This window comes from Lynx canadensis, chromosome C1 (assembly GCF_007474595.2).
Source record: "Lynx canadensis isolate LIC74 chromosome C1, mLynCan4.pri.v2, whole genome shotgun sequence".
Taxonomy (NCBI): domain Eukaryota; kingdom Metazoa; phylum Chordata; class Mammalia; order Carnivora; family Felidae; genus Lynx; species Lynx canadensis.
The window spans coordinates 141,464,762-141,486,010 of NC_044310.1; the positions used below are offsets into that span (position 1 = coordinate 141,464,762).

Sequence of the window (21,249 nt, forward strand, 5' to 3'; positions counted from 1 at the left end):
AGTAATCAATGGCATTTCTAACACTACTGGATTTATGTCTTGCTGCATGCTGAGGAACATGTGTTTTCATTAGAAATGATCCTTTATTTTTTAAAGTGTATTTATTTATTTTTGAGAGAGGGAGGAAAGCATGCATGGGGGAGGGGCAGAGAGAGAGAGGGAGAGAGAGAATCCCAAACAGGCTCCCACTGTCAGTGCAGAGCCTGGTGCTGGGCTCAGTCTCACGAACGGTGAGATCATGACCTGAGCCTAAATCAAGAATCGGATGCTTAACGGATTGAGCCACGCAGCGTCCCCATTGGAAATGATCTTAATGGTGGCTGATTGTACAGGTCAGGGTACAAAGACTTAACCATAATCTGATAGTCTACACAGAACTACTAGAGATAATGTTATGACTATTGTCCTGGAAATATTTTCACATTGTTTCTATGGCAAAATGCACTCCAAACTCAAAACAATTTAAACAGTGATCTACTGGAAGACAATTCATTTATGACTTACTCCCTAAAATATGTTGGGAACAACATGTGAACTAAAAAAGACAAACCAGATAAAAGAATGTACCAACTGGTTGTTTGGTGTGCCCAGTTTTTTCTCTGCTGTGTTTGAATATTTTTTTTTCCTTAATGCAATATTTATTTGCTTTGGATTCCTTCAAACCTTTCCTCAGTTTTTGATTTGTTTACTAAAGTCTCAATTATATTGCATTAGTCATTTCCCTCACATAGATATTTTGGATTATTCTCCTCCATCATTGTGAACCTACATAATGGATCAATTTTCTTTTCTTTCTTTCTTTCCTTTTTTTTTTTTTTTTTTTGCTTTTACCTTCTTTCCCCCTTATGGTTTACCTTTCTGATTTTTTATTTGATTTAATTTTTTTAATGTTTTATTTATTTTTGAGACAGGGAGAGACAGGACAGAACATGAACAGGGGAGGGTCAGAGAGAGGGAGACACAGAATCTGAAATAGGCTCCAGGCTCTGAGCGGTCAGCACAGAGACCGACGCGGGGCTCGAACCCACGGACCACGAGATCATGACCTGAGCTGAAGTCGGCCGCTCAACCGACTGAGCCACCCAGGCGCCCCTGATTTTTATTTGATTTAAAACAAAGCCCGAAAAAGTCAAAACTTTGTCACCTTTTGCTAGTATGGAAATACAATGTTGTATTACAGCTTTCTTTCAGGCTATCAGTTCAGAAACATAATTTAGCCTCAAGTTTCTGCCTCTGTCCTCGAATTTCCCTAAAATTCCCCTCGAATTTTCTTTTTTCCCCAAAGCTTTCTAACAATGAAAACTTAGCCACCCAAGGCCACTGACCCAGGAAACTCTTTGGCAGGAACAATAGCTGATGTAATCTTCTAGATGAGACCACAAAATTTCCTTTGTTCCGCAAGAATGGATCATAGCGTATTCATGGCCTTTTGTGAATTCACAGAACAAGCAGCAGGTGTGTACCACAGAGAAGCGAGGTCTGGCAAATACAAGCTCACCTACGCAGAAGCCAAGGCAGTGTGTGAATATGAAGGTGGCCGTCTCGCCACCTACAAGCAACTAGAGGCAGCCAGAAAAATTGGTAACTGATTTGACAATGATTTTTCTTCTTTTTCACCTTTGGGGGAGGGGGAGGGGCATCCCACTTTTCTGGAATCCCTTCATAAGATTTCTCTCACCAGTACTTCCAATAGTTTCTCTAAGCCCCTGTGACATCTCTGCTCTCTGGCTTCTCCCACCTTCTCTCCCTAGAGCCACTGAAAAGTTCTTAGTACTAGCAGATTATTTGGGGGTCACAAGCCATTATGAGCTAATATAATAAAGTCAAAGGAAAACAAAGATATCATTATGTCAACATCATTTCTATTCCTCATTAATTTTAATGCCACTTCTATTTATTTTTAATACTATCTTTTCTTAAGTCCAAGTATGGGTTTCTCAGCTATTTAATGTTACTGTGTTGAGTTTTACAAAGAAATTTGCTTGGTAGAAGAAATATTGAATTTGGTGGCTTTTTTTTCAAATTTTTTAAAGTTAAGTGGGAGAATACATTTGTACTTTAGGATCAAAAGGAAGATAAAGAGGTTATAATATAACAGGAAAAAGAAACTGAGAAGATCATGTCAGGAAACCTGGTGTAAACCCAGTGACTAACTAATGCTAGTTGCTTCTTAAAAAAAAAAAAATGCACCTTGATAATTTCTCCTGGACTTATAGGAAAATCCAGAAGGCTACCCCCATTCAGAGCTTTCTTCTCCATTGAAGAAACTCCTTTGCTGGAAGAAAAATACCTGGCAAAGCTTACGTTATTATTACATATTATTCAGGATAAAAATAAAGGTGTTGTCTCAAGTCCCCAAAGTCTCGCCACCAGATTGCTCAGTCTAGACCCATAAGGCTACATGTGAAGCAGTAACTGAAAGATGGATACAGAGGCCAGGGCCTTTACTAACTGCCCTGGACTTCTAATAAAACTGCTCTTGGCTGGCAGTGGCAAATATTTAAACAGCCTCCAAAGCTGGGCAAGGAAAACAGGGCTGTGGCTTTGTTCGAAATTTATGAGCATTTTTATCCCTATTCATATTTGTAAAAATATTAGCAAATGTTAATTGATCCTGAAATAGAAATTAATTATCATTTGAAAAAAATTCTTTTCCAGGATTGATGGGTAATTTCAGAAATTACTTCATGCCCCTAGATAGGTCCTTCGTGAAAGAAGCCAGCTCTGAACTTGGATTGTTTTCATATCCATGGTATTATGATTTCCAGTTCATCTGCCTGTTTTTTTCTTTAAAAAAAAATTTTTTTTAAGCTTGTTTATCTTGAGAGAGAGACAAAGAGCAAGCAGGGAAGGGGCAGAAAGAGAGGGAGAGGGAATCCCAAGCAGGCTCTGTGCTGTCAGCATGAAGCCCAATGTGGGGCTCAAACTCACAAACCGTGAGATCATGACCAAGAGTCGGATGCTTACAACTGAGCCACCCAGGTGCCCCTGCCTCTTTGTTTTCAAATAAGATGTCATTTTCTAGTACATGTCAGATGTTATATTTTATATGTATTCAAACTTATTTTATTTTTTAAGAAAACAGTTAAGAAAGAAAAGAAACAAAAGAAAAGAAAGAAAAGGAAGGAAGGAAACAATTTTTCTCCTTTTCCATAACTGGATTTGGGCAGTTGAGAAGCGGCTATTTTTATTAAGCTGACCTTCACGCAGCTGAGGAACTTTACCCTTTAGGCCTATAACCTTTTCCTTCTCTTGCAGGATTTCATGTCTGTGCTGCTGGGTGGATGGCCAAGGGCAGAGTTGGATATCCCATTGTGAAACCCGGGCCCAACTGTGGATTTGGAAAAAACTGGCATTATCGATTATGGAGTCCGTCTTAATAGGAGTGAAAGATGGGATGCTTATTGCTACAACCCACATGGTTTGTTAAAAATAATAATTTTATACTTCACAAAAACAGTTGATGCATTAACAACAACAGAGATGTTAAAGAAAAAATGGCTCCTTCTCCCAGAGATAAATCAACGTAGCGATGATAATTATTAATAATAACAACCATTCAGGGGCATCTGGGTGGCTCAGTTGGCTATGCGTTTGACTTCAGCTCAGGTCATGATCCACATTGGGTTGTCTGCTGTCAATGCAGAGTCTGCTTTGGATCCTCTGTCTCCCCTCTCTCTGCTCCTCCCCCACTTGCACCCTCTCTTTCTCAAAAATAACATTTAAAAAAAATAATAACAACAATTCACAGAATGATTATGCCATGCCAGATACTGACTCATGCTCCTTCCTCATCTACACTGTCACATAATGCAACAATTCTGCAAGAAGCTACTGTTATACCCATTTAGAAATTAGGAAATTCAAAGTCTAATAACTTATGCCAATTCAGATATCTAATAATTAACAGGTAGCTTGTATCACGGATTCAGGCCTTTTCTATGCTACATCTTTTTCTATTCCCAATCACAAAGCAGTGGGGGGAGGGGGGTTGGGGAACGGGAGAGAAGCAGGATAACTTGTCTCGGTTAAACTTGTCTCGGTTAATTAGCTAACACAACAAAGCGATGCTATAAATGTTAACTGTTCAAAATTACCTCTTTGATAGAATGGGGAAAAAAGAGACAAAATAAACTCTTTCCCTAATTTCTTTTTTTTTTTAATTTTTTTAAATCCTTATCAATTTTTGAGAGAGAAAGAGAGAGAGAGAGAGAGAGAGAGAGAGAGAGAGAGAGAGAGAGACAGCACAATCAGGGAAGGGGCAGAGAGAGGGAGACACAGAATCTGAAGCAGACTCCAGGCTCCGAGCTGTCAGCACAGAGCCTGACGTGGGGCTCAAACTCAAACCGTGAGATCATGACCGGAGCTGAAGTCTGATGCGTAACTGACTGAGCCACCCAGGCACCCCTTCCCCTAATTTCTTTTTGTGCATAAATTCTTAAACTACCAAACTAAGCAACTCTTATTCTGTGATTTGTTTTCACAATTATATACTGGATATATTAGTTATTATGATACAGTATATTTTTATTCATATTTTTTCCCATGGTTAACTGTAGCTAGGAAATTTTTAAAAAGAAAATTAATTCAACATAATTACTCTAAAGAGCTATTCTTTATTCATGTTCTTGGAGAAAAAATAGATTGTTCTTTTTGGATATATTTTCCCCAGGACGATACTACGAAGAATTATAATGTGTTACCATCTGTCTCACATTTAGGGTCACAAACACCCTCAGGTGTTGCCTTATTTGGATCTACCTTATAAGAAAGTCCCTATAGTAAAGTTATAATAAGTTATAGTGAAGTTCTAGCATATTATTATAGAATCTATTATATAATGATATTAACAATTGGAAAATAGTTTCTCATGTTTGTAACTAATCTTTATCTTAAAATAATGTGTATTCTAAGTAGAAAAGAATTTTGCCTAGAGCCATCTATTTCCACTCGACAAAATATGAATAAACACTTACAGTGCATTTATGTAGGACTATAATTTTCAAATCACTTTGACATACATTAAATCTATTTTATATTTAGTTCTATATTCAGACATTATTAATAGTCCATATACCTTCTTTTCCTTCCCCTTTCCTCTCTTCCTTTTTCTTCAATATATTCATACAAGCAACTTTCTGTTTTCTCTTAAGAGTAACTTTTATTTCCAAGTATATTCCGATTCTTTCTTTGCTTGATAAACTTTGGGATCTCTGAGCATCTATTCAATCATTTCCATGTGTCAAGATCTAGGGGAGACAAAGAAGTGCCAATTGGAAGTTTCCTACAGTATCTCCTTGCCCTTTTATACAAACGCCACCTTAACTTACAAATTTTTATAAATTGCTTTTGTTTCTCATAGAGGCTGAATCCTTTTTACTCTGGGAATATTTGTACAGAATTCTGAGACACTTGTTCTTACTCAATTCTCAGCTTACTTTTGGACTCGGTGACAGGCTGAGTTTTTAGGATGTGGTGAGCCTGAAGGGGACTGGGGACTGCCTGAACTAGCACTGAGGGAAGAACAGTTCGCTGAAAAATAATTGGAAGGAAAAAATCATAACCCTATCATAAAATAAAGCAATGATTATCAATTAATCAATAAAATGTAGAGCTGATAGATAGGGCTAAATAGACAAATTGTTCAATATTTGAATTGTTTCCTAATCTAATGGTAGGGACAATAAAGATAGGATGGTAGGGGACAGGGCAAGTCACTCCAAAAGCTGGCACTGTACATGCTTATGTACACATATGAGCTATGTATTATATAATATTTAATATTACAATAAGAACAGCTTACATTTTATGTAACACTCTTAAGTTATCTTCCGTGTTACTATCCTAAGAATAATCCTGTGAAGTAGGTAATAGGAGAGACATGATTATATTTACTTTACCAATGAAGAAACTGAAGTATCCAGTGGTCACAGAGCTCAGACTGGATCCCTGACCTTCTTTCTTTTGTCATTCCCCTGTCTTTCTAAGATTCTGTTGGGTCCTTGGGGAGATAAGCTTCCTTACCTTCTATGGTATTCAGGATTCTAACCCATTTTTTTTTTTAAATAGTTGTTTTAAAGGATAACATTCTTGGAAAAAGTCTCTAACTGATATAATGAAAGATATCTTCGAACGCTCCTCACAGTCACCACCACCACCACCACTCGTGTAATTTTTGAGTTTCCAGACTGTACTTTTTTTCAGGACACAAGACACTTATTTGATCTGAAATTAAAATTAACCAGGGCCTTTCCATACCTTTCCCTCAAGGTCACACTGTAAAATCACTGGCAGAGGTTGCTGGTCTGTTTGTTCTCATACAGGTTATAAGGATGACAGTAATCCAGAAAATGATAAATTACTTGAAAAAAACAAACATTAATATCTCCATCAAATCCTCAAATATTAGGATCAAGGTGTTAGTTTAAAACCAGTAAAAGGAGTATAGAATGATTGTAAATTATTCTTTTTAACTGAATTACAGTGACCTCCAAGGGCCCTTGTGATCCTGAAATTCTATAATGATTTTCCAAACAGAATTTATTGGACTCATTATTCTAAATGTTCAAGAGTCTTGAAGACACAGTGTTGACACCACGGGACAAAATCCCAGCCATCTTGATTGGGCTGTTGGTAAAATTGGCATATGTATTCATCAAAATATATGCACATGAGACCCGCACATTCTAAGCTGAAAAGATAAAAAGGAAAAAAAGTAAACAAGAGCACAATTAAATTGCTGTTTTTTCTTGCTGTTTTACTTTCTTTAAAAAATTCAGTCTATATTCATTTGAGAAAATTTAGCAATGAATAATGAAAAAATTCATTTATTCTCTAACTACAAGTATATGTATTTAATATTTCATTAAAAGCAATAAATAGGCACTAAGAAGTGCATATCCGTTTAAAATAGGGATAATATTTTTTCTAATGCTTTCTTTCTTTCTTTTCTTTCTTTTTTTTTTTATCCACTTCAGCAAAAGAGTGTGGTGGTGTCTTTACAGATCCAAAGCGAATTTTTAAATCTCCAGGCTTCCCAAATGAGTATGATGATAACCAGATCTGCTACTGGCACATTAGACTCAAGTATGGTCAGCGTATTCACCTGAGCTTTTTGGACTTTGACCTTGAAGATGACCCAGCTTGCTTGGCTGACTATGTTGAAATATATGACAGTTATGATGATGTCCATGGCTTTGTGGGAAGGTATGTGTTTCCCCATATAAAAAGTTAAAAATACATCCAATATTTTGTTTGATGGTTCTTTAATTTTCTTTACCTGTCCCCACAGTTATTGATTTTCCAGTATTTTTTTCTCCCCTGCAACACCATATCCTTTAAAAATTGTGCTTTATTTTTTTTAAGTTTATATATTTGAGAGAGAGAGACAGTCAGAGAAAGAGAGGGAACACACACGTGGGCTTGCAAGAGTGGTGGGAGGGGCAGAGACAGAGAGTGAGAGTGAGCGAGAGAATCCCAAGCAGGTTCCGCAGAACCAGATGAGGGGCTCAACTCATGAGCTGTGAGACCATGACCTGAGCAGAAATCTAGAGTCAGACGCTCAACTAACTGAGCCACCCAGGCACCTCAACACCATATCTTTTTTTAGCAAAGATTTTTCTTAGCACGTTAAGCCAGTCAGCTGCTACATGTTCATATTTTTGAAATAGTGATAGCTGCCTTTTGATTACTGTTAAGTAATCAGCAGTAAGAATTAAAGTCTATCTAAAAAGACCTCAAGATTTAATTAACAACAGAAGGAAGAAGACACATGCGAACTGAGAAAGTTTCAAGTATTCTAGTTTCTATCAACCTCCTAAAAATAATGATAAATTCAGTAATTATTGTCTTTCTTCTGTGTACAAAGCATTGTGTTAAGCATTATGAATGTAAGAATAGGCGAAGTACAGCCCCTTGTCTCGTACAATTTACTTAGAAGTACAATGGAAATATGCTTTGAAATAGCTTTCTTTGCCATAAGAAACACGTGCTCCTTTCCTCAGTATTTCTCCCGTGATTTTTCAAGGGAGACAATATTTGCTGGGACACAATATTTCTGTGTTCCCATCCTAAATCATCAATATAGTTTAAACTTTGAATGTCTCACAAAATATTACAAATCAAAAAGTATATAATTATATCTTTTATTTATATAGCCCCCACTTCATAATGCATATCTTGGACTATCCATTATCAATAGACTATCAATGATCAATTTTCTATTATCCATGACAGTAATTTAATGAAAGAAAATGGTAGTGAGGACAATTAAAAATGACAGACTCAGTAGTTTGCTGTGACGTGAAATATAACTGAAATACAAAGAAAAACCAAGCATTTCTTGCATAAATGAACAACAATTTTTGGAGGGAAATTGTTTTTGTTTTGTTTTGTTTTGCTCTTTGGCTGACAGACCACTGCGATAGAAAAAATACAAATAGTTTTTAAAAAATAGGTTGAAGAAGATATGAAGCAGGGTTGGGGAAATTAAGAGCTAAGTATTTATTGAAAGAATGGACATCCTACCTTGAGAATCAAGATGATATTTTTAGGGGCGCCTGGGTGGCGCAGTCGGTTAAGCATCCGACTTCAGCCAGGTCACGATCTCGCGGTCCGTGAGTTCGAGCCCCGCGTCGGGCTCTGGGCTGATGGCTCAGAGCCTGGAGCCTGCTTCCGATTCTGTGTCTCCCTCTCTCTCTGCCCCTCCCCCGTTCATGCTCTGTCTCTCTCTGTCCCAAAAATAAATAAACGTTGAAAAAAAAAATTAAATAAAAAAAAAAAGATGATATTTTTATTCTAAACCTAGTTTCAGAAATCAATTACAGCCCTAGATACAATCACATACTATTTTTTAAAAGGTTTTCAATAGACTAATTTGTCATTTATTGTATTTATATTATGTGATAAATCCATCCCTTTTATATAATGTGCAAGGGAATTCCTTTCAAGTCATGATTCAGATAAAAATCAATCCCTCTTACAAGGTCCAACATAATTTTCCGCATTTAAATCAGTCTACACTAGAATTCAGAATATTAATACTATCAGCCATATACCTATTCCTCTTTAACTGTGAAGAAAGCTTTACGGGATTAATCAGAAACAAATTAAAAATTTTTCCAAATACATTCAAGTTGTCTACTACACAAATAATTCTGCAAGTACACAGAGTAGAAATGCCACATGTTCCTTTTTTAAGAATCTCAACAGGGGCGCCTGGGTGGCTCAGTCGGTTAAGTGTCCGACTTCAGCTCAGGTCACGATCTCGCGGTCCGAGAGTTTGAGCCCCGCGTCGGGCTCTGGGCTGATGGCTCAGAGCCTGGAGCCTGCTTCCGGTTCTGTGCCTCCCTCTCTTTCTGACCCTCCCCCATTCATGCTCTGTCTCTCTCTCTCTGCCTCAAAAATAAATAAATGTTAAAAAAATAATAAAAAAAAAAGAATCTCAACACTGTGAGGTTATTTCAAACAGCAAACTTTTTTTTAACTCTTCTCTCTTACAATTTCAAGTTAAAAAAACAACCCCAAAACAATAAAAAAATATATAAAATAATAGGAAAGTGAGCCATTACTTAGGAAAAATAAAGCAATCTAATTATAGGTCAGAGCCACTTGCAATAGCTGTGTAATATTCATTCGTGTGACCTCTCTTTTTTTTTAATTCCCTTTCAGATACTGTGGAGATGAGCTTCCAGAAGACATCATTAGTACAGGTAATGGCTCTAAATTGAGGTGTAAGACTATGGTTTGTTTTCCCATAGTGTCACAGAAAATTAAGAACTCAGTAGTTACTACTATTTTCTTTGTAAAGTTGAGAGAACAATTGGGACAGATGTAGCCTGCTAGCTTGTAAAATGCAGAGTTTGTCTCTTCTTAAAGCCTTATGCCACCTTACACTAAAAATGTGTAGACTCGTTATGTGGAGGAATGCAGTCTGAGATAGTCTTGAATCTGCAAATCCCTGAAAACTGCTGTAGGTTATGATTTCCATAAAATGAGATAATATGCCAAAATGTTTCATCAATAAAGGATTGAAAAGTATTCTCAAAAGCATTAAAGCTGTTAAAAATACCTTCTGTCAAAAAAAAAAAAAAAAACACCTTCTGTCACTGAAAAAAATTTTGTGTCATACTAACTGCATTTTTATCTTAGTACAGCATTCCCCACAGTGTTGTAAAGAACACAGTTCTAGGAGATATTTTTAATAGGTGTTGCATGAGAAAAGAACTCTAAGGTCAAGTAAATTTGGGAAACATTGGGTTAAACCAATGTTAAACAAATCTCTTTAATGGAAGATGTCAGAGAGCTTTTAATATGCTAATTATGCAAAGTAAATGTCAAAAGGCGAGCTATGGTAGGCAATGTGTTCCAAATCTTTTTAACTCCTGCAAATTATTTGTGACTTTGTTCCAAGCAATATACCTCAAGTATAGTCGTATATATTTAGTTCAATAAGCAATTCCACTGCCATTGACCCAAACTGCTATTTTCTGGCTGAAAACCTTTAGTTTCTTAGATATTTTTATTTTTTTCTTGTTATTTCCATCCCCAGCACTAGTAGTTGGCATTCTTACTTGTTCTATTTTTCCTCCAAGTTATAAAATTATCACAATGTTTCTGCAACTAAAAACAACAAAATACACTGAATTACAATTTCTAAGTAGTCCTTAAGCTCAGACACCACTAGCTAAATTACTCCCACACCCTAGCCTTGAGGTGCATGAAATTCTCATTTATGCGTCATTATTACAAAAGATGGAACTTCTTATTCAATTCTTGAATGATTAATACTTAAATGTTATTCATTCATTCTCTACGTTACAATTTCCCTGGTCAGGGCAAACTATTAAACTATTTGTTTGTCTCATTCTTTTCTTGAGGTCATATTTTACGTTAACAGAAAGTTAAAAGAAGACATGAGCTGTAGGAGGTAGTTGGGAGAGGAGAATCCTATTCTTAAAAAAGAAAAAAAAAACTAAACAGGGAGAGTCAAATGCCTGAAACTTGACATTTTTCTTGTTTTGTCTAAAACAGACTAAACTTACTGCAAATGTAAACAAATCAGTATTTTTCTAGTATAACTGCAAGAAACTGAAAACAACACACAATTTATGATTCAGAGAGAAACAAATGAACGCACAGAAGAGAACAGTGAAACAAAACAGCCAAAGATTTAGCGAAACAGCAAGAGCAGGAAATTGATACCAAATAACAGAAAAACATTTAAAATACATTTGAAGTATAATCCTGTCAGTCAAGTATAATGCTGTTAACATTTGATCTAGTTTTCTGTATTAAAAAAAAATTTTTTTTAATGTTCATTTATTTTTGAGACAGAGTTTGGGGGCGGGGGGTGGGGGGCAGAGAGAGAGGGAGACACAAAATGTGAAGCAGGCTGTAGGTTCTGAGCTGTCCAGCACAGAGCGCAATGCAGGGTTCAAACTCACAAACCATGAGATCATGACCTGAACCGAAGTCAGAGGCTTAACTGACTGAACCACTCAGGTGCCCCTGACTTGGTTTTCTTCTTAAATATATCCTTGTTCACTCCAGAATATTAATATTAAAAAACAAAAACAGAAAATGAATGAACTAAGAACTAGCCGTAAACTATATCACTTTAATAAAAGGTATATAGAGTATACCCACTCTCCTCATCTGTCCCCACCCAAGAAAGACATTAGCCATTCTTCCAGGTGTTTTCCTGTATTAAATAAACATTATATATACACACACCATGGAAGTATTTCCAAGTCACCATATAATATGTAGATCATTCAAATTCATTTTAATAATTGCCTAGTATGTCACTGTATGGATGTGCCATACATAATTTGTCATGTACCAATATTTAACATCCTACAGATGGTTGTTTCTTTTTTGTTGTTGTTTTCCTTTCACTATTTAACGTTTCACTGGATATTTTTAAACCTCTACTTTGTGGTGCTGGGTTTTTTGTTTGTTTGTTTGTTTTTGCTTTTTTTTTTTTTTAAAGAGATTCCTAGAAGTGAAAATTTGGGGTCACAAGTGATTTCATTTTAAATGTTGATAGACGTTGCCAAGCTGGCACTAGGCCTACAGTTGCCAATTTGTATATCAACTAGTTGAGTAATCTGTAAAATGTGTTCTCTTTGTTTGTTTTTAGTTTAGGCAACTCTTCCAAGTCTGAGAAAAGTGTAGTGGATCAGAGCATGAACTGACCAGGGCAGAGACTGCCTGGGCTCAAACCCGGTTGTGCCACATTAGCTTTGTTGTAGCTTTGGACAACTCAGGCCCTCTATGCCTCAATTTCACCTGTAACATAAAAATTTTAATATCCACCTCATGATGTGGTGGGGAATAAATGAATTAATAGAGGAAACACACTTAAAGCTGTGCTTGGCAAACAATTAAATTTATGTGGGTTTTTTTGGAATGAATTCTGGATTTGTGATGTGGATGAAGAAGGCCTTTACCTCCCCAAAAAGAAAAATATACCTATATTTTACTCTATATAATAAATTTTCCCTTTTAGCACATTTTGGTCTTTAATGCAGGCAAAATGTATTTAGGTATTCTGTGTAAAGTAGGGAGTTAGTGTTGTGGCTTTGTTTCTTACAATGGAAAGCTTGTTGCCCTGACATCACTTATAAATAATCCATCCATACCTCACTGGTTTAAACTGCCTGCCACTCTCCTGTAATTCAGTGGATGTTCCTTCTATAAAGAATACTTTTGGGGCGCCTGGGTGGCTCAGTCGGTTAAGCTGTCCGACTTCGGCTCAGGTCATGATCTCGCACTCCGTGATTTCCAGCCCTGCGTCAGGCCCTGTGCTGGCAGCTCAGAGCCTGGAGGCTGCTTTGGATTCTATGTCTCCCTCTCTCTCTGCCCCTCCCCCGCTCATGCTCTGTCTCTCTCACTCTCAAAAATGAATAAATATTTTTAAAATTTTTTTTAAAAAAGAATACTTTTTAAAACAGAATAGGCAAGATTTCCCGTAGGACAGATTGAAGGGCCAGAGGAGGAAATAGAGAAGTCTCCCACTCTGCTGTACTTGACAATGGAAGGAAGCACAGATTCCATGTCTTCAGAATACAGCTCTGAATCCTGGGAGTCTGGTTCATGAATTTTTATGTTCTCCTATAAGAATGATGAGTCTTTGGACTGTCAGCCAAATCAAAGTAGAGTAACATCTTTGTTCTTTTGCACTCCCCTGTCTCACCAGGAAATGTCATGACCTTGAAGTTTCTAAGTGACGCTTCAGTGACAGCGGGAGGTTTCCAAATCAAGTATGCTGCTGTGGATCCTCTATCCAAATCCAGTCCAGGAAAAAACACAAGTACTGCTTCTACTGGAAATAAAAACTTTTTAGCTGGGAGATTTAGCCATTTATAAAACAAATAAGGACACTCAAGTGTTGATGTCTGTATCTTTTGGAACCCCTTTGATCTCACTTTTATATTATTAGTGGTAGCATTTATTTATTATTTTTCTAAATGTGAAAGGCAATAACTGATAATTTGGGGAAAATTGGAAAATACAGAAATTTTAAATGAAAAAATAAAATATAATCCCACTGCATAAAAATAACAAATATTAACATTTGTATATTTTTCTTTTAGTTATTTTTCAATTTGTGGTATATGTATATATGTATCTATATGTATTTGTATTTGTATTTGAAATTTTGGAATCCTGCTCCATGTACAGTTTTAATATTTTGGTTTTTTTAAACTTGAACTTTATGGCTTAAGCATTTTCCCATATCGTTGATTATTCTGCAATAACATAATTTTGAACAGCTGTAAAATAATCTGTGGTATGATTATTCCATACTTTATTTAAGCCTATCTGCTTTGTGGGAATTTTAAGTTGCTTTCATAAATATTGCTGCAATAAATATCATTGAACATGTGTATTTATACAGCTTTCTAATTATTGGGGATAGGGTCCTAGAAGTAGAATTACTGGCTCAGATATTAATTAAAATAGGATTTTCTTCAAGTCCCTGGCTGGTTCAGTTGGTAGAGCATATGACTCATGATCTTGGGGTTGTGAGTTCGAGCCCCATGCTGAGGGTGGAATTTACTTTAAAAAAATAAAATAAAATAAATGTACAGCTTTAAAAAAATAGAATTTTCTTTTTTATGGGCAAAAGTGACATATCATTATGGTTTCAATTTGCAGTGAGATTGATGGTTGGTTTATATATTTTTGATCAATTTTTTTAAATTTTTCATGCCTTTCATCCATTGTTTTACTTACATAATCTTTTATTGATTTATAAGAAATCATTACATATCGGATATATAATTTCATGTCTCTCTTATATGTTGCAATTTAATTTTGTGTAAAGTTTGATTTATATAATGTTTTTTAATGTATTAAAGGTTAAATTTTATTTGCTATCATACTGATATTGCTGCAGTCTCTTGTCTTTATATTTATAATGGATATTCCCATTACAAGTTTATATATTTATTCATTAATACTTTATTTTTGTTGCTTTATGGCTTTGCTGTTTTAGAAGGAAAAAGTCATAGTTGTTACCCTTTATATGAGAGGTAATGGTTACCGTCCAGTTAAACTCAGCAGAAATATATGTGCCTGGCATTGTTCTGGACACTTGGGAAACACTCAAGAACCAAATGAACAAAAATCCTCAGGTATGGGGAGCTTATGTTCTGGTGGGAGGAGAGAGACAATAATTAAACATGATAAATTAGTAGGGGTGTTATAATAAATACTCGGTGCCCAGGAAGAGACGAGCCACGTGCACTCAGGAACCAGGATAAAACGTTTATTGCCCACCAGGACCAGCCCAGCGGAGTCACCTCCAAAGGCTGAGCCCTGAACCTTGTCATCAGCCTTCTTTTATGGTTGGGATGGTAAGGGGTTGAGAGACAAAAAAAGGAGGGGGGGAGGGGGCACTAATCAGTGGTGCTAGGTGGACAGTTGGTGGACACAGGAGGAAAGCAAGATTACAGAAGCCAAAAGCATATAAGGGGAGTATCCAGCCTCCGACATCTGGCTGGCCCCTTTTACCTTGTTTTTACTAGCTTTTCTTCTCAGGGGTACCTGGGTGGCTCAGTTGGTTTGGTGTCTGACTCTTGATTTCGGGTCAGTTCATGATCTTTTGGTTCATGACTTGGAGCCCTGGGTTGGGCTCCACACTAACTGTGCTGGGCCTGCTTGGGATTCTCTCTTTCTCCCTCTCTCTGCCCCTCCCATGATCTAGCATGTGAGTGCACTCACGTGCGCATGCTCTCTCTCTCTCAAAATAAACAAACTTAAACAAAGAACATGGTAAATTAGTAAACTACATGTTAGAAAACAATTACAGAGTGTTGGGGCACCTGGGTGTCTCAGTCAGTTAAGCGACTGACTCTTGATTTCAGCTCAGGTCATGATCTTGTGGTTCATAGGGTCGAGCCCCATGTCTGGGCTCAGCACTGACAGCACAGAGCCTGCTTGGCACCTCTCTCTCCCTTTCTGTCTGTCCCTCCCCTGCTCCCACTCTCTCTCTGTCTCTCAAAATAAATAAATAAACTTAAAAAAAAAAGATTAGAGAGTGTTGCCTACAAAATTACTAATGGAATGAGTATAGATTTTAAAAAAGAAAGGTTTAAGAACTGAGCATTGGAAGAGGAAGATCAGCAGAGAAGACTGAGAAGGAACAAAGGGTGAATTAGAAGGAAAATCCCTTGGGGTCCTAGAAGGCTAGTGAAAAATACATCAAGGAGGAGGGAGTGATCAACCGTATTAAGTGTTGCCAGTAGATTTACAAAGATGAGTGCTGAGAATAACCATTGGGTTTAGCAACTTGAAGATTGGTGGTGACCTTGAGGAGCAGTCTGAGCAGGGTGGAGACAAAGGCCCCCTGGGGTGTCCTGTAGAGTGAGGTAGAGGAGATCACTGGAGAAGATGAGTCTGGCTATCAAGGAAATGATGCTGTCAGGGTTGAACTGGGTTGAAAGAAGGCTTTCTTGATGATAATGAACTTAGAGAAGGGAGAGATGCTGGGGCCATTTTTCTGAGTCTGGGTAGTAGTCAGGGTCCTGGGAAACTGAAGAGATTATCACAGGAGTGTGGGCTGACTTACAGGAAATTCTCAGGGGATTGTGAATCATTAGATGCCCACCACAGAAGAAAGACCCCCTCCCCCCCACCAGAGGAGAAAAATCAGGGGTGGTTTTATGAATCCAAAGAGAGAGCTTCCAAATAAAGCTGAAACAGAGCTTCTGCCAACCCAGGACTCTGCGAGGGGATTGCAGGTAAATACCCCAACTTCTTCTTCCTCCTAAGCTTTTATGTCCTGCTGGTGCTTCCCACTGTCTGAACCCAAGCATAAATCAGAATACAAGGAAACCTGGTTGGTGCTGTCCACAGAGATCAGCTCCTGGGCCCCAAGCAAGAAGTTAAAGCATAGACCTGGAAAGGTGAAAGGAAAACATCTGTCATCATGGATGAGAGGAGACTGGTTCTAGTGCAGAAATGGAGGGACTGGCTTTAGATAGGAACATGGACAGTCCCTCTATAGTCCCTCTTTTATGTCATGAATCCTTTAACAGTTGAAACCTATGAACACTTCTCAGTGTTATGTTTTTAAATGCATAAAATTCAGGGGCGCCTGGGTGGCGCAGTTGGTTAAGCGTCCGACTTGAGCCAGATCACGATCTCGCGGTCCGTGAGTTCGAGCCCCGCGTCAGGCTCTGGGCTGATGGCTCGGAGCCTGGAGCCTGTTTCCGATTCTGTGTCTCCCTCCCTCTCTGCCCCTCCCCCGTTCATGCTCTGTCTCTGTCCCCAAAACAAAACAAACAAACAAAAAAAAAACGTTGAAAAAAAATAAATGCATAAAATTCAGAGAGGTACGTGGGGCTCAGTTGGTTGAGTGTCTGACTTCAGCTCAGGTCATGCTCTCACAGTTTGTGAGTTTGAGCCCCACAAGGGGCTTGCTGCTGTCAGCCTGTCAGTGGCCTGTCAGTGCAGAGCCTGCTTTGGATCCTCTGTCCCTCTCTCTTTGCCCTTTCTGCACTTGCACTCTCTCAAAAATAATAAACATTAAAAAAAAGTCAGAGTACAAAGAAATCTAATTATTTTGAAACACAGTTACAAAATCATTTTTAAAATCAAATCTGTGATACCTTAATGCATGTGTTTCTATATTAACGCTATAAATAATAACTACTGGTGCATCTAATAACTATCATAATTTCAAAGTAGTGATACATATATGTATAATATTCTGAAGTAGATGCAAAACTGCTTAGTGGTATAAAAATCCCTATGATGTCTCCTTGTGACAAAAACATAGGTATTGCCACTGTGGTTTACTACCTATATTCACAATTGAAGGAAATGCTAGATTTCGGTTAAGAGTTATTAGAAATAGAAATGCATCCAGGAGATGGCCTGGATTAAATCCAAAGATCCATTAGAAGGAAAGTAGAGTGTGAAGAGAGAAGTTGACCTGTAGAGAGATATGTGGGACTCTGCAGGGCTCTCTTCTGCTTGTTTTGCATTTCTCAGTAGAGAAAGAGTCAAGTCATGAGCCAAGAAGGAGAATTGGGAAATAACTGTATGAGGTTTGAGAAGGCAGGAGAAGGCATGAGAGGGTCTTCCAGGAAAGTGGGAAAGAGAATGGACCAGACAAATAGCATGTAGATACCAGGCAGAAGCAAAGGCCCATGCAAGGTTTGTGGTATGGACGCGTAGGAGACTGGTCAGCAAGGCTATGTTTTCCTCTAGTTGTTTTCAGTTACACAAAGTACAAAGACAGATTGAGGGAAAGCTGGAGTCACCAGAGCAGGGTTTTTGTCAAGCAAGTAAGAAAGAAGGTAGGAAAGGGAGTAGGGAGTGCATAAAGGAAGGACTGTGGTGATAATAACTCATGGAATTTAGTTTGATAATGAGGGAAGTGAGGACTTTGAGGAAATGAGAGACAGTGAAGAAATGGCAGACTGGATGAAGTGAAGGTCCCATAAGGACTCAAAGGACTAAGAGTCAGAGGATGAGAGGGGATGTAGCAGAGAAATAGGAGGTCAGAGAATGGGACTTTAAATATAAGCTTTTGTGGCAGGCAGAATAGCTCCCCCTTCCCAAGATGTTCTGTCCTAATCCCCAGAACCTATAAGTATGTTACCTTATGTGGCAAAAAAGGACTTTGCCCATAGGATTAAGTTAATGGCCTTAAAATGGGAAATTATGCTAGATTATCCAGGTTGGCCAGAGGTACTCACAAAGGTTCTTAAAAGTGGATGAGGGAGGCATAAGAAAAAGAGAATCAGGGGCACCTGGGTGGCTCAGTCGGTTGGGCATCCAACTTCGGCTCAGGTCATGATCTTGAAGTTTGTGGGTTTGAGCCCAGTGTCGGGCTGTGTGCTGATAGCTCAGAGCCTGGAGCCTGCTTCTGATTCTGTGTCTCCCTTTCTCTCTCTGCTCCTCCCCTGATCATACTCTGTCTCTCTCTTTCTCTCTCTCTCTCAAAAATGAATAAACATTAAAAAGAAAAAGAATGAGAGAAAGAGATAGGACAAGAGAGAGATATAACACCGCTGGTTTCAAAGATGGAAGAAAGGAGCCATGAGCCAAGGAATGTGAATGATTCTGGAAGCTGGAAAAGGCAAAGAAAGAGATTCTTCCCTAGAGCTTCCAGAATGAATGCATCCCTGCTGACACCTTGGTTTTGATCCAAAAAGACCCATGTTGGACTTCTGAACTACAGATCTGTAAAATAGTAAGTTTGTGTTGTTTTAAACTACTAAGTGTGTTATAATTTTTTATGGCAGTGATAGATAGTTAATACACCTCCTAATCGGTTTCATGCAGGCTTAGACTTTGAGGAATTAAAGTATATCTCAAGATGACAAAGCATAAACAAGAAGAAACAGTGAACAGAAGATAGCTATTTTTCTAGAGAAATTAGCTTAGTTGACTATTATTTAAGACTAGTATAACACTTATGTTTGTATGTTTTCCTGCCTACACCTAATATTTCTTTACATTCTTGTTCATGAAATTTTTTTCACTCTCCTCTTTCTTTCTTTATTTCCTTGTTCCTCTTTCCTCTTTCTTTCTTTTTCTTTATTTCTCTCTTTCTTTCTCTCTTTCTCTCTTTCTTTCTTTTCTTTCTTTCTTTCTTTCTTTCTTTCTTTCTTTCTTTCTCTCCTTTTCTTCTTTCTTTCTTTCTCTCTCTTTCTCTCACCTCTGTAAGTTTTATTGGTCTTTATCTGAATCCCCATTTTTCAGTTTGTTTCCTTTGGAAGTCTCAATTGGAATTTAATAGGAAATTGAAGAGTATGAGTAAATTTGAAAAGTATAATGTACTCTAGTATATAAGGTATTATTATTTATGATGATGATGATGATTAATGAAAATTCTCTAAGATTTTCTTGAAATTAATATTCAGATTTTAAAATATTTAAAATGATATTAAATGCCATCTATTACCACTGATCTAGATTCTCCTATATCTCAATAGTATAGTGAAAGAAGGATACACAGGGTCAGAGACAGGTTATAATGACTTCTGGAGATCTGGTTGAATCATTTACAAACCTTTCTGAGGTAGGACACATTATAGTTATATTCTGAGATCTATAAAAATAATTGGACAGGAAGAGCTACAATATGTATAGATGATTGTGTGTGTGTGTGTGTGTGTGTGTGTGTGTGTGTGTGAATTATTGAGTGACTTTGTAAAGCATTTTTTAAAACTTGATTTTCTTGGTGTGCCTGAGGAGCTCAGTCAGTTAAGCATCCAACTTCAACTCAGGTTACAATCTCATGGTTTGTGAGTTTGAGCCCCGCATTGGGCTCTGTGTGGACGGCTCAGAGCCTGGAGCCTGCTTTGGATTCTGTGTCTCCCTCTCTCTCTGCTCTTCCCCTGCTCACACTCTATGTCTGTCTCTGAAAAATAAAAATTAAAAGAAAAAAAAAACAACAACTTGATTTTCTGTTTTCTTCAGTTTAGCATCCTTTTGCATGTCTAATTTAGTATTCTTTAGTATTCTAATAGTAATTCTATTTTATTAGAACATTTTCAATTTAATACCTGCTCAGGTGTATTTAAAGATTTTTTTTCTCTATTTTTTTTCTTTGTCATATTTATATGTGGATTTGGGAGATTCCTTTTTAAGTAATGCTTACTTTCAACTTCAGGTGACCTTTATATCAATATCATTCTCTGAAAATAAAACAAATGTACTGATGTTCATATATGTATACATTCAGTATTTTATTTAATATGACATTCAAGTTCAGATTTTTGGAAAGAATGTTTTATTTATTTTTTAAATTAAAAAAGTTTTTTTTAATGTTTATTCATTTATTTTTGAGAGAGAGAGAATGTGAGGGGGGGAGGGGCAGAGAGAGGCACACAGAATCCCAAGCAGTCTCCAGGCTCTGAGCTATCAGCTCGGGTCTTGAACCCACAAACTGGGAAATCCTGACCTGAGCCCAAGTCAAATGCTCAACAGACTGAGCCACCCAGGTGTCCCTATTTACTTGTTTATTTATTTAAATGTTTATTTACTTTTGAGAGAGGGAAAGCACAAGTGGGAAGGGGGGAGGGACACAGAGAGCTGGAGACAGAGGATCCAAAGTAGGAACTGTGCTGACAGCAGTAGCCAGACATGGTGCCCAAACTCACAAACAGGAGATCATGACCTGAGAGGAAGTTGGATGCTCAACTGACTGAGCCACCCAGACACCCCTGGAAAGAACATTTTATGAAAAGGAAGTTTTTTAGAAATATACTTTACAACTGGTCTCCCTCAAAAAATTTTTTTCAGGTTCTGTTATTGTGAAGGCAAGTTGTTTTCATGTTTTGTGTTGCTTTAAAAATACTGAAAACATATATTCACAGCTGTTCAATCTCCTTTTGAACAAACGCCCAGCAAAGAAAACCACTAGAAGGTATTATATACCACAAAACCTAAATGTATAAAAGCAAACTCCCTGAAAACAAGGCTCTTGGGCCACAACTCTAAGGCCATATCCTTAACAGTATTTATAAAATATAAAAAATAGTTTTTGAGTATGTATTTGACTGTCAAACAATTATAAATAGGATTATTACTTGCCTAAGGCTCAGTAACTTCAGTGTATCTCATGATGTCCCCCAAAAAAGTTACACAATATTAGATTTAATTGAATCAAGATGTTCATTTAAGTTGAAATTACATGTAAAACATAGTACACAAATAACTATTCACATCATTTTCTGAAATTCTATTCCTGTTGCAGTGAATGGGGATCACTTACAGAACAAT

The 21,249-nt window shown here is 37.3% G+C and overlaps 1 protein-coding gene across 1 annotated transcript; it reads left to right on the plus strand.

Moving 5' to 3' along the window:
- Positions 1–1,403: 1,403 nt before the first annotated feature.
- On the plus strand, positions 1,404–13,495 carry LOC115519853 (tumor necrosis factor-inducible gene 6 protein-like). Its single transcript, XM_030323735.1, is given in 6 exon segments — positions 1,404–1,581; positions 3,259–3,344; positions 3,346–3,421; positions 6,978–7,206; positions 9,670–9,710; positions 13,202–13,495. Coding segments are annotated over 6 exon segments (780 nt in total). The 3' UTR covers positions 13,372–13,495.
- The last annotated feature ends 7,754 nt before the right edge of the window (positions 13,496–21,249 follow it).